At 44.3% G+C, this 14573-nt stretch overlaps 1 protein-coding gene across 1 annotated transcript in view; it reads right to left on the bottom strand.

Moving 5' to 3' along the window:
* LOC146801730 (uncharacterized) overlaps nucleotides 1-14573 on the bottom strand; it is a 140234-nt gene that overhangs the window by 83733 nt on the left and 41928 nt on the right. The window contains exon 4 of the mRNA XM_085621195.1: nucleotides 12330-12473. Within this exon, the coding sequence (XP_085477321.1) occupies nucleotides 12330-12473 (144 nt within the window). The remainder of the gene's footprint in view (nucleotides 1-12329; nucleotides 12474-14573) is intronic.

The raw sequence follows: 14573 nt of genomic DNA, 5'->3' as shown, positions 1-14573 counted from the left end.
AAGCCTCGCCGTAAAAATCTGGTTTATTGACTGCAAGAGGCTGTCTGGGGATACATAGGATTTCGATCCCCCATCCCCTCCCTTTCAAGGGGGTGCCAATGACAGGTAAGGGATTAAGGGAGGGGAGTTCAGCCTCTGCCCTGTCTTGCCGCTGGCCTGGCAGGTCAAGCAAGTCCTACAGAATCCATCTGAGGAAATCTTCACTGGTAGCCAATAAAAGTGGGGGCAAGCCTGGCAAAGGTCTTGCCCTGCCCTAGAATTCCTGCCAGGGGTATCTCTTGAGCCAGCTCCAGTAGGAAGGCCCTGTAGCACTGTGGAATGACCAGTGTCTTTGGTGCCCCATACAAAAGTGTCATAGGCTCACCATACAGGAGGTTCTCCTCCCAGTAAATGCGGTGATTCCCAGAGGTATCACCTGCTGCCTGGGCTTCAGCCTGTTGCCTCATGCCCTCCAGGGTTGGGAAGAACTCCTCCCTAGTGGGTATCCCCTCAACTTGCCATCCAGCAACTTCAGGCAGGTCACCAAAGGAGGCAGTATCCTCCTCAGTGGGATCCGAGATGGCATCCTCTGGCGCCCCATCCACTTCAGCGGGCAGTGGTAAAGTACTCAGGGTCCTAAGGCCAACAAAGAAATAACAGGCAAAATGTTTGTGGAAAAACACCCAGTTGTCAGGTCTAACAAGTGCCAATTGCGGGATCAGGACAAGGATACTGTTATATCCTGAGTTTTACTTAATTGTAATTAGCCTAGGTCTTCCTAGCTGCTCAGCCAGAGTGAGAGATGGTAACGGAATGTTGGTGTGACTGTGATGAATGGAATGCCTGGGTGCCTGTGTGGGTGAGTGATGACAGTTGGAGATGGGCTGAGCAGCTAGGCAGGCTGCTCCTGGTGGGGCCGTGATATGGGCTGTTACATGGGCTCACATAGAGGCTGTAACAAGGGCCTAAGATAGGCTAATGATGAACCTGGTACGTGGTTGAACCTTGTCTGAAGTGATCTGGAACTGGAACTAATAAAGAAGGCTTTGAAACCTACATCATGCCTACAAGTGTCATCCTGTACAGATTACAACATATTAATTTTGGCGACGAGCGGGCCTGGACCCAAGCGTACTCAAGCACTGAACAGAAACCAAGGAAATATGAAGAAACCATGAGAACCAGCGCAACCACAAAGAAAAAAGAAAGAAAAATACATGAAACAGTATGGAGTAAAAGGCAAGCCGGCCTCACCAGTGTCCAGTCATCGGACGGCCCCAACCTGTTTCCTGCCTGATCTTACTCCATGGACTTGACCAAAGGTATGGTCTGTATGTTAGGGTGTGAAATGACTGCTTGTCACCCTACCACTTCCTTTTAAATCTGCCGTATGGATGTATCCGGTGGCTGTTCAAGATGTGAGTTGTGGTCCAACTCAGTGAAGTAAAGGAATAGTGGCTGTTCAAAATGTGAGTTGTGGTCCAACTCAGTGAAGTAAATTCACAGGTGCCACACAGGAGCGGTGTGGTTCTGCTAAGATTGGTACTTTAATGGCACTTAGAAAGTACAAGCAGCGTCAGTGAACAAGGTGGAAATAATGTGTCTGGAAGTTATTATACAAAGCAACACATCTACATATGCTGTCTTCTAAACAATCTTCACTATCTGGTGTCAAGTGCACACGGTATGGATGACTGGAAGCTTGCTAAGTCTAGTGCTTGGTCTCATGATGTGCACTACTAAGCACATTTCAACAAAGTGGTGTTTGATTTTATCCTCTACATTTCTATAAATTGTTTTGGAGTTTGCAACATATATTCTTTGTGGACAGCGTGGGACATGGCTCACGGAGGGTAATCCGAAATAGGCAATGGATTTGAAGGGAACGTGACATTTGATTTTATCTGGAAACATAGGAAATGCGACGTTTCTCTGTGAAGCGAGTCATGCGTGTAATGGGAGCTTGTGGCAACACGTTGTCGGTGAGCTTTAATTGCCGGCGGCAGTAGGCACCAGAAGGAGGCATCTGTTAAGCGCTGTGTGAAAAGCGCTCTGTGAAAGTTGGTGAGTTTTATTTAATTTATTTTACCAGCATCAACAATCTGCCCTCAACTTCTGCACAAAACAACCGTTTACTCCTATTTCAAATTTCAAATATGCGCGTGCCACTCACATTACTCTTGGAGTTGCGCGTGTTCCCTCTTCGAACTTCTGTGAGGGGGATTCCAGTGCAGAGCTCTGTCGTTAGACGCTTTGGGAGCTTCAGCGTGCCGCGAGCCACACGGCGGACGTAATAAAACGTGCCACCATCTTGTGTTTGGAGGCGATCTTCTGTGTTTGCCTTCGTCGTTGCTATGCATGCTATGTGCTGCCAACCACGCTGTTGTTCGTTTATATTCAAATAAAGTTTTTGTATATCGACATGATCTCTGGTGACAACGCAAGTGACGCTTGATGTATGCATCGATGTCTGATGCAGGACTGTCATATTCGGGTCGATTCACGGAACTGTGTATTTGCCGGTAAGCTTCCAAAGCAGCAGATACATTTCAGTGGCATATAACTTTGACGGTGTGGAAATGTAAAATCATAAGAAGCTGTGGAATCTCAAAGTTGTGGATTAAGAACATTATTAATGTGTGTCTTGTTTAGCACTCGGGTGAGAGGTCGCTCACCGGCGTTGGGCACAGTTTTCTCGTGTGCTACAATGTTGATTTTATGTCGTGATGCCACAGTTGTTTTACGCTGTTATTGGTTGGGAGGTCTTAGTCTCCTAGTGGGTGGTCATCACAGTTTATCCCTTAGGTGAGGGGTGAGGTTGGGTTTTAGTCCCAGTTAGTGACCTATACATGGGGGTAGGTATATGGATTATCTTGGTTGTAATTCCTAATGTATGTACAAGGGTACATTGCTTTTGTATGCCACAGTTTCTCTTACATGAGGGTGGTTATGGTCTTGGTGGGTGGTTTCCCACTTCTTTGTGTTGTGTGTAAGTTGTCCTGCGCTTCACGTGTTGTTCTGTGTAAGTCGCCCTGCGCTTCAGATGTTGTATGTGTGTAAGTCGCCCTGCGCGTCACATGTTGTCCTGTGTAAGTCGCCCTGCGCTTCAGATGTTGTTGTGTGTGTAAGTCGCCTTGTGCATCACGTGTTGTCCTGTGTAAGTCGCCCTGCGCTTCAGATGTGGTTGTGTGTAAGTCGCCCTGCGCCTCACTGTTGTGTACCCTCTATGTGGTCCATATTGTGGTACACGTGTATTTGTGGTGTCGGTTCACCCTTGATGTCTGTTTATGGCCTCGGGTGTTTGTCGTGGTGTGTTCACCTTTCACTACGTGTATTTTGTATGTTCAGGGGAAAGAAGGAGGGGTCACTGCTAGTTAGACAGTGTTAAGTCTTCCCCAAAGTACGCAGTGTTAGGTGCGTTGTAAATTGTTATAATACTCTTCATGAGGGAGGATGGGTAATGTTGATGCATGTTATATTATGATATGTTGTTTTTGCCTTTCTTCTCTTTAATTTACTTTGTTCTTGCTTTAGTGATGTTTTACTTTTGGTTGCATCCTTGAGTTATGGACATTACGGTTTATTTTGTGTATAGTTCTTTGCTGTAGTAATGTAAACTTTGTTTTCATTTTAAAAGGAAAGGGATAATGTTATATCCTGAGTTTTACTTCATTGTAATTAGCCTAGGTCTTCCTAGCTGCTCAGCCAGAGTGAGAGATGGTAACGGAATGTTGGTGTGACTGTGATGAATGGAATGCCTGGGTGCCTGTGTGGGTGAGTGATGACAGTTGGAGATGGGCTGAGCAGCTAGGCAGGCTGCTCCTGGTGGGGCCGTGATATGGGCTGTTACATGGGCTCACATAGAGGCTGTAACAAGGGCCTAAGATAGGCTAATGATGAACCTGGTACGTGGTTGAACCTTGTCTGAAGTGATCTGGAACTGGAACTAATAAAGAAGGCTTTGAAACCTACATCATGCCTACAAGTGTCATCCTGTACAGATTACAACAGATACGTTTCTGTTTTTAAGTGTTTTTATTAGAATGTTGTATATTGACATGTATCATAACAAAAAGATAACTTTAAGAGGCTTGTTTTCGAGCTATTATCCCATGCTATGCAATTCAAATTTAACAGGTCAGTGCTGAAGGTGTGTCATTGCAGAAATAAACATAAGACAAGGTTAAGTTTTAAGGCTGACCATGGCGAAGCATGTGTTGGATACAAAGACCAGGTTTGCCTTGGTCATAAAGTTGCCTTCACACTTGGAAACTTTATTTATGCCGAGAGCAGTTAGCAGGACAATGCCATAGACTGGAGTCGAGAGAAGGTGCTCAACGTTGATGGACTGGCAGAAAAAACTCTGAGTGGGAAAAGTTAAAATTTCTTGCCCCTGAGGTCTTCAGCATCTATCAGATCCCCTTCCATAGTTGTGCCGGTGAAGCAGCTCAGATTTTTTTCATCACGGCCCTGCATCAACGGATTTCAGCAATGAGAGAAGAACATAGGTGCTCCATTGTCAGATAGGCTGGGTAGGTTGATCCTGGTCTATTGATGGTTCTTGTACCACAAAGTTTTTTTAAAAATGTTTTTGATTGCCCATGTTTTAGGATTAGGCAGGGAGGAGTACACTTTGACCACAGCTATGGGTTTGCAACCAGGGGGCCAGCACTTGGGGGTCAAGACTCACTCCAGCCCTGGTCAGCAAGCAAGCAGCAAGGTCCAGGGGAGATCCACTTGGAAGTGGTCAGCTAGACATGCATGAAAGAGGCTTGTTGTGTCCCTGCACCCCACATGACTCTTGGAGTCACTACTTGGGTCCTGGGTACAAGGGAAGTAGGTCCAGTCTTCTCAGGCCTTCATGTAGCAGGGCGGTCCTCTTCTTAATCTTCTTCAGGGCTGGGCAGGCCTTCGTTCCGACTCTGCCTGTCCACAATGTGCTGCTAACCCAGTAGACTTCTTCCATATGGGTTGGTCCTGTGCAAGGATACAACACTACTGGACTGCAGTGACTAGAGGCCTTGCCAATGTGCTAGGATGGGTGTTCCCCTCTCTCCCCTTTTGATCCTCCTTGAGATGTTTGAGGGTACGGGCGGTACTAGGGCTGAAAGGGCATTTCTAGGCATGGCCGTCCTCGTTGCAAAATGTGATGTTGCAGTGAAATGGTTGAGTCCCTCCCACCACCCTTTCACATTGGCAGTGTGGGATAGATTGGTGTACCCAACAGGAACGGGTGGTATACGAGGCAAGAGGCTGCCTCCGGAAGCATGCACAGGTGTGGGAGAAATGGCTGGGTTATTGACCCTGTGTAGCTGTGCTGACACTTCTGGGTAGAGTACTGTATTTGTTTATGCATGTTCTGGTAGTTGCTTGGTCACAATACTGGCTTATTATATAATGTACCTTTTCTGTGCCATGTCCCCCTTTTGGCCACCTCATGACCGTAAGATTTTAATAAATGTTGCGAATCAAAAAAAAATCTTCCTCAGGTCCAGCAGTGATCTGAGGAGGGTACTGGGGGCCCACATGTATGCCCAGTGCTATGGATAGGGGAAACTCCTGACCACTCCCTAACCAATGGGGTTACATTTCCCAGGGGTGACCCTAAACACTTTTGCAGCACTTCCTGTGTGTTTTACTGTATACCATCCTAAAAGGCCACTCTCTTCCTAAATCCAACATGAAGAAGCATTCTTCCCCTAGGCAGAACTCTCTGTAACCAGCCACAGATGTAGCTATGGAAATTGACAACCCTTCCCCTGTGGGTCCTTACTCTAAACCAGTTACGGGCTTTCTTCCACTGGGGTTTGAGTCAACCTGTCGATGGGGACAATAGAGAGGATAGGCCAAAATGTGAGACATATTTGTCTCTCACAGTGGAGGCCTCTTTGAAGTTAATCAAGGCACTGGGCACAGCCCCATGCCATCCTGTCAGGGGGAAGACAACACCTTCCTACACAGAGACCCTGAGTCCCTAACCTGGGAGCAGTAGACACCTCACCACAGTGGAGTCATCATCTGCCAGTTGATAGCTAGAATTCTTACAGAAAGGCCTTTACAGGCTTTAGGCAGAAAGTGGTTACTTTCTAAAAGTGACTTTTGCTCAGTAGTCAGACAAATCCAACTATTAAATTGGATTTAACTATGAAAAGAATCATTGAAATATGTTTCTAGTTGCTACCAACCTAAATTTATCCTTATAAGGTGTAATAATGTAAATCAGTGTTTTCCTATGGAACCAGCCAGCCTTGCTTCTATGAAAATAGATTTTAGGCGTTTTGATTGTAAGGACATGTGAACCTTTACATGTCTACTTTTGAGCAATAAGGTCTACTGTTAGACCTGACACCCTTGGGTGATAGTCTCCCATCCTTTTTTCCTTCACTCTTCCTGTTTGATGTATTTGTTTTTGTTGGCTGTAGGAATCTGTGCACTTTACAGTTGCTAGCCAGTGCTAAAGTACTTATACTCTCCCTCCCTAAAACATGTTAAAACTGGCCAGCAACTAATCAGTACATTTAATTTACTTTTAACTCCCTAGTAAATGGTACTACAAATCCCGAAGGCCTGTAAATGTAATGCCATTATTGGACCTGTAGCACCCATTGTGCCAACCCCTAAAGTAGCACTTCAAAACATGTCTCAGGCCTGCCAAGAAGCCTGTAGTGCAGATTGATTGAAACTGCTATTTTGACCTAAGTACATCTTTTGGCAGCCTAAACCTTCCTTTTTAATTCTTCTAAGTCACTCTAACAACATCTAAGACAAGGTGCATGGTATTTAAAAAGTAGAACATGTGGGTTTACGTTTACATGTCCTTGCAATGAAAAACTCCAAAACTAATTTTTCAAGGCCTTTCTCTCCCATGGCTAACACTGGATGCCTTTCTCTCCCATGGCTATCAATGGATTACCATATAACCTTTAATAAAGTGCTAACTTCAGATTGGGAGCCGCAAGATATTTCTTGGAATCTTTTGAATTGTAATCTAAAGTCCTCTTTAACAGCTGAGTTGGATCTTAAGTGGACACAATGGGCCATCGTAGCAGGATGGCTCAGGGAGGAAATGCACCTAGCCCATATTACATTTCAAAGGGCCATGCCTACAACACACACAAAGGTCTGCCCTTGCTTTTGTCCCAGTAGACAGTTAGGAGCCAAATGCAGGAAGGACAGAAGAATTGGACAGAACTAGTTTGAGATGGACCTAGGGGTTGGCTCTCACATAAATGCTGGCACTGGGGATAAACCCAACATCAGAACATTCCTGAACCTGTAGAAGATTCAGGAGGACTGCCCAGCTGCCAGAAGGACTGCTCTGCTGCTTTTGGAACTGCCTTTCTGCTTGAAGGACTGCCTTGCTGCTGAAAGTCTTGCGTAACATTCTTCTTTTCATCCCTCTTTCACTGAGGAAAACGGTAGTCGAAGCATTAGTTCTGCCTAATGTAGACTAGTGCAACGCTCTATACTTGGGAGCTGGAGCAAGGCACTTTTCCAAACTTCAGTCACTCCAAAATGCGGCTACTCGGGTATTGCTCGATCTACCCAAACATCATCCTATGTCCGCTAGCATAAAGCAGCTCCACTGGCTTTCAGTTCCATGGTGAGTGGATTTTAAGGCCCTCTGCCTAGTGCATAAAGCCCTATATGGAGGAGGTGCGGTGCATATACAACTACTATTTCCCCAGTATTTGCCACTACACTGCTTAAGGTCCACTAACACTGGACTGGTACATATCCCCAAGATAAGAAGAGTCAGGTGGGGAGTAAAGGGTTTCTCATTCCAAGCGGCTAAACTCTGGAACTCCCTCCCCGTACAGATACAACTACAGTCTAGCAGGACTCTTTTTTAGTATAATGATAAAAACATGGCTCTTTACCAAGTTTTAGATCTGCTAGCCTCTCCTGGATTGCACAAATCTCAGCGCCAAGACGCATCAGCAGTAGTGAGCTTTATAAATATTCAGTCAGTCAGTCAGTCAGTCAGAAGGAATATTGGATTTATTTGCCTTAAACCCAAGCTACCCAGAGTGACTCCATATCTTCAGCAATGATCAACTCTTCACGCTACAGCGAAGACTGTCAGCAATGCAGGCCCTACTCTTTGTGCCCAAAGCCTCAACCTCGCAGCCCACTCCAACACGAATGGAAACTCTTCACGCCGGACTTAAGAAGATAACTTTTCACAGAGACTAACATGGTCCCTGTATCCTGCCAATACTGCATCACAGTTGGCCTGAACTTGTGATTTCCACCCTGTCCAGCTTGACCAGAAAACCTCGAGTGGTGCTTGGAGTCTCTCAGCACAGGGCCAGGTTTTAACTAGAGTGGAACATTAACTCTGGTCTCAGTTGAAAACCCCACGAAAAATGGGAAAATGTACACAGGGCCGTCTCTGGGCTACATGACTTTGCCAGACGCATTGGGCATAAGCCCCATAAACTTTCATTAGATATATATAAGGCTAAATGTGTACCAATGGCCACCTTCAGCAATGAAAATTGGGGGTACGCATATACTCATCATGTCCAGTTTATTGAAAATACGTTTTTGAGAAATCTATTGGCTGTGGGTCAGGGAATTCCTGCCTAAATTATCCATGAAGAACTGGGCATGTCTTTTATTACAGATTTCATTTTTGTCAGCATACTTTTATTGTGGTTCTCTGTATGGTATAAGGAAAGGACTTCAATTTTAACATGCCCATTCTTTTTTTATTTAATTAAAAGGACAGTGTGACCATAATGGTATCCTGGCACTAAACAAGATTCACTGGGACTTAAAAGGAAAAAAGGGAATAAAGGGAAGGGGAGAAAATGAAACTGGAATAATACCAAAAGTGAAACATGCTACAATATAAACAGAGTTACTTTGGGATGAGCCAGGTTTTCAGGGCTTTTCTAAATTGCAAAAGATCCATCAAAGATCTGATGGGAGCAGGGAGCTGGTGCCTGGGCTGCTCTAAACATAAAGTTGTGTCTGGTCCTCCTAAATTTAGACTTGCACAGAAGGTTGGCAGTGGCAGAGCAGGGACACCTACCGGAGGAGTATCTTTTTAGTCTGTTTCATAGGTGCACTGGTCCACTGCCATGTAGGGCTTTAAAAACAATACAAAGTGGTTTAAGAGCTCTGCACTGTCGCAGTGGAAGCCAGTGCAAATCTTTCAAAGCCAAGGGAGCAATTGACCTCCTGGGTCTGTTTAATGCCAAATTGGCAGCAGCGACCTTAACTCTATGCAGTCTATTTAGAAGAAACTCTGGTGCTTCTAACAGAAGAGCATTACAATAATCCAATCTGTTCAAAATATCACTATGTAAAAAGAGTGTTTTAGCAGTAGGAGGCAACAGTGGGAGAATATTACGAATACCCCGAAGTAGTGAGAAACATATGCGAGCAACTTTATTCACATGTGTTTCTAGGTTATATACTGACGCGGAAGATGATAACTCTACAACAGAAGGCACCGGCCAGAGGTTCGAAAGAATTGTAGTCGTGACTTTGCTTGCAGACATCATTCATATGAAAAGCAGTGACAGTCGCTGGTTGGGCATTGTCAAAAGACAACATTAATTGAGTGTCATCAGCATACTTCATCTCTATGTAATTATGAGATTTAATGAGGGTGATCAGAGTTCGCAGATAAATATTGAACAAGACCAGGCTCAAAGTTGAGGCTTGCGGAACTCCGTTTTCTAGGTTCTTAAAGTCGAAGCCGCATCGAGAAAGAGCACCTGCCATGAGAGTGTTAAGATAATTAAGAATGCATCCAATCAAAATGCGGCTGAAAGGTCTAAGAGGACCGAGACAGCTGATTTGCCACAATTAGTCCGCATTCTGAGTTCATCCAGTGCCATGAGCAAGGCGGATTCCATGCCATGATACGGCCTGAAACCAAATTGCCCTCCTTCAAGGAGGAGATTGTCTTCCACAAATTGAGACAATTTCCTGCTAACGAAACATTCTAGAATTTTAACTGACTGCTTCAGTATTGTTTGCTTTCAGATAATGTAGGTCAGATCCCCTGGCTGGAATATATTAAGAAATCCTTTCATGATCAAGGGTTGGCCAGACTTATATATCAATCCCAGGGACATTTTGAAAAGTGATCTTGCGTGGGTTAAGCAGGCCTTCTCCCGGAGGGTGGCAGCCAACATGCAGAACTCTGCTTGCAACAAGGTAGACTATGCGCAAGTATGTCTTGGTCAGATCTGTCAGCGGGATCGAGCCCTACCTCCTCCTGGACAAGCCTTATCAGCTTCACCGCCTCTTGACATTAATGACGCTGGACATATTTCATCAGCTCTTGTATCTAAAGGGGGTCTGCTATAAACCATCAAACCTGCCTTTTTGCAGCTGTGATAGCAGCTCAATTTGTGACACTATGCATGATGTACTCATTTGCCCAAAGTTTTCTGATCTCGGGTATAAATACATAAGGACTCCTTTCGATTTCTGAACAATTCAGACAGATTAGACATGCATATATTTAATGACAGCTTCTAGCTGCACATAAACTGTGGCTTTTTTGTTTCATATTTTTTGTCTGGAGTTCAATTTGTAAGTCACTAAGCATCGGAATTTTAGGCTTTAGCTTTACTAGGTTAATGATGGTCATTTTAGATATCATTTTATTTTTAAATGTATTTTTGTAAGTTCATTTTAAATTTTTAGCTTACAAACTTTTAACTAATGTATGTTTACTGCGCCATATTGATGCTATTTAACGAGATGTATACTTTTATTATTTTATCAAAAATCAAATAAAGTTCAATGAATAAATGAAAAAAATAAACTAATAGATGAAAGTAAAACTTCGCTATACAATCACTTTATTTAACTAACAGTAAGGCCCACATTAGGATGGCCGGCGGATCGCCACCGCTGGGCCGGAGGTGGCCTCCGCCGGGCCGGCAGTGGCGATCTGCCTGCCTGATGGCCCCGTATCACCCCCGCCATATTAGATTGGTGAGGGGCCCTGCGGCGGACGGAAAGACCGTCTGCCGCTTTTCCGCCAGTCGTATTCCCGACCGGGCTGAAAAGGCGCTTGATATGGTGGGGGTGCCTTGCAGGCACCGCAATCCATATTGTTATGTGGCATTTACTATGCCTTTCCATGGTGGAGACTCCGCCATGGAAAGGCATGCGGAGTTCGCTTCGGGGGCCCGTTGCGGGCTCTCAGGGGGGTGAGGGGGCTGCACTTGGGGGGTTACCTATGTACCCCCCAACATTGGCATGGACAAGGTGGCAGGCACCATGCGGTGCCTGTCACGTTGTGCATGCCAATGCACAACATGCATTATTGACATTGTGGCGGGTGCTGCTTTCAGCACCGCCTGCTGCAATGCTAATAATGCGGGATGCGACCACCAGGGTGGCGGTCGCATCCTGATCGCCATGGCGGGACCGCCGCACCTCTTGCACAAAGTCCACCCGCCATTGTAATGGACCTCTAAGATTTTAAAACATGAATATATCTATAGACAGCAAACGAAAAGTTCGAAAGAACTGATGCAATCACTAAAAGATTTAGGGCCTTATGTAGGTAGCCCAACATTTACCACTTCATAAATACCGAATTTTACCGATTCGGTATTTATGAAGTGGTAAATGTTATGTAGATAATAATTCGGTAATTATTACCGAATCGGTAAAATTCGGTATTTTAGAACTGGTATTTACCGATTCGGTAATAATGCATCCCTTGAAGCCAGTTACCATTACCGAATCGGTAAATACCGGTTCGGTAATGGGGGGAGCACAATCAAGGGTGGCAGGGTGTCACAGTGACACCCTGTTGCACCCCTGATTCCTGCATGTGTGCACATGTGGCACACATACATGCCCTAAGGGCATGTATGTCTGCCACATTGCACACTTAAACGTGCACAAAAATGCTTTTTTTCACCTATTCGTCATTTACCACCAACTTTTAGTTGGTGGTAAATAACGAATCCCCACAACACCCACACACTCCCCCTACATATCATCACAGGATTCGGTATTTACCGAATCGGTAAAATTACCGATTCGGTAATTTTACTGATTCGGTAAATACCGAATCCTGTACTGTGCCCCCTATATTGCAAAAGCCTAAATACCGGTTGGTAACGGTATAATTACCGAAAATCGGCTGTTACCGACCGGTATTAGGCTACGTACATATGGCCCTTACTAATGAACCCATGAAATAAAATACCCCACCGCAATGCAAACCGTTCATTTGGCTTTTCACTATTCAAAACACGTATTAAGTGTGTCTAAAGTCCAGCACGATTTTCTGTGTGTATTAATTGTATTGATAAACTATAATAACATTTCAATCCGAACAGCCAAACCCAAGAATACATCACCTTGCTGTTTGGAATAGTAGCACGAGGTAACTTCGGGAATTCTAGTGTCAAAGCAGCAGCCTTTTGAAATGCACTCCTTGGCACTGATCCCCTTGTAGCCACACTCTCTTCGTTGGGCTGGTGTCAGTACACACTGGCTTTTATCTGTTTAAAATGAGGTACATAGGTGAGATGGTAAATGTTTGAGTACGAAAAACAATTTCCCAATAGGCACTGCTCTGGCAACGTGCATGCATGTTGACTTTCACGTTTCGTGAAGTGTACAAGCTTCACAAATCTTTGTTTGTGGAAAATATTGTTGCAAAAATTGGGTGAGATCTTTTTTTGGCAACACGATCTTTCTAGAGAAGGTTCTCACTATAAGTAGATTGTGCTTACATTGTTACCTCATAAAACCTTCTAATAAACACAACAATTGCGAAACTTGCAAATTAAAGATTGCTGTATTAGAAAATCACACACACTATCAAAGATGCTCTTCTTTCTTTCTGAGATTGTGGCTAATTGCAGACGTTTTGCCAATATGGTGCAATTATTGGTAATGCAGACACATGATTAGGGAATGGCCAATTGGGTGTGCCGTGGGGGGTCTACCTGAAATAGAAAGTATGAACCCTCAAGCTCGTGGGTTTTCGGTGTCAAGAACAGCACAAAGAGAATTGTCATTGCCCTACTTTGCACAGGGCAACCGTTTTAAAACAAACATTCACAGAAGATCTCCTATGGAAAAGTACAATATTACACCATGAGGAGAAAGTCAAAAGCCATAATAACCCCCAAGGTCGAATTGCACAAGGAACGCAGAATCTTTAAAACTAGGGAACACTAGTACTGGAGCTTCCAAGAGTGGAGCAAGACTTGAGCTTGTAGACAATGGAGTGCTCTGGGCTTCTTCTGGCTGATAGTAGCCCGGAAAGCAATATTCCAATATTTTTTTTCATATCATAGATGTTGCTGTGAACAAAGGCCTCTCAAAGCTAGAGGGGATTTAAACTCCCTCGGGCTCCAAGAGGACTTTGTTTTTACAAATTTGGAAAAAGTTGTCCTCTAGGGGCTGAATGTTCTCATAGCCTTAGAGCCGTCCGTAGCGGGCTCTACCAGCCATTAGAGGTCCGCTCCCTTGTTAAAAGGCTTCACTGGAGTGGGCCTTCAATGGGCGGGAGAGGCCGCTACAGAGGGCTCTAAGTCTATATTAGAGCTTCTAGGGTAGAAGAAGAAATAGGTCTTACAAGAGCGGCACGGAATGGCATCTTAATAGACAGGAGCTGATCTGGACCAAGCGTTAAGAAATCACTATCAGAGTGAAGCTGGATGAGTTGTAAAGCATGCTAACAGTAGTCATAGGCTCCATATATATAGGATGAACAACAACCACCTGACACAAAAAGGATGGTTTGCAAAGTGAGCATATAGAAATGCAGTACAAAAATGCACTACTAAAGAAGAGACAGCAAGACGTTAATCTTGCTATGGGCAAAGCGTGATCTGGAAGCCAGTGGGATTTTGCACACGAGTTTCGATCTCCTGTCCAGCCATAGAACATATAGTGACTAACTTAAAGTTGTTAAGACTACTGTTATTGTCATCCAAGGATGAAGCCTTCAGAGCAGAGTCATGCGGATGATAGATGACAACCAACAGAGGCATATTTCGCATTGTAGGATTACTATAGTTGGTGTAGTTGGTGAAAAAGATGACCTATTCGGTAATGGAATGTGATAGCTAATAAATTATAGTAACTCAGCAGCCCATGGCTTATCCACTCAACCCAATTATATTATCATTATTGTATCTTTTTATAATTGTTTTAGTTTATGCATTTTATTTGATTACATTGAATTGCTTTTACTTTTTCACATTGGTATATATATATGTTTGTATGGTTTGTGTTGTTTTTTAAACTTTTAAACTGTTGACAAACTGGGAGTATTTGTTGATCGGTACCTCACCACCTTAAGACAAGGGGCCCGATTCACAGAACAAACTTAAGACAAAATCCTAAAACTTAGTACCATTTTGGTATTCACAGAATGCACTTACTACTTCTGGTATTCACAGAATGAACTTACTACTTTTCCGATTCACAGAATAAACTTACTACTTTTGCTATTCACAGAATGGATTTACGACTACTAAACTTACGTCCGCACTCGGGCCGGAAATTCCGGCCCGGAGGCGGAGCTTCCGGCCCAGAGGCGGGGCTTCCGGGCCGGAGGCGGAGCTTCCGGCCCGAAGGTGGGGATT

The sequence above is a fragment of the Triturus cristatus genome, chromosome 8, assembly GCF_964204655.1.
Source record: "Triturus cristatus chromosome 8, aTriCri1.1, whole genome shotgun sequence".
Lineage (NCBI taxonomy): Eukaryota > Metazoa > Chordata > Amphibia > Caudata > Salamandridae > Triturus > Triturus cristatus.
The sequence above is the reverse complement of the archived record's forward strand: the minus strand, read 5'-3'. Positions and strand labels throughout refer to the sequence as shown.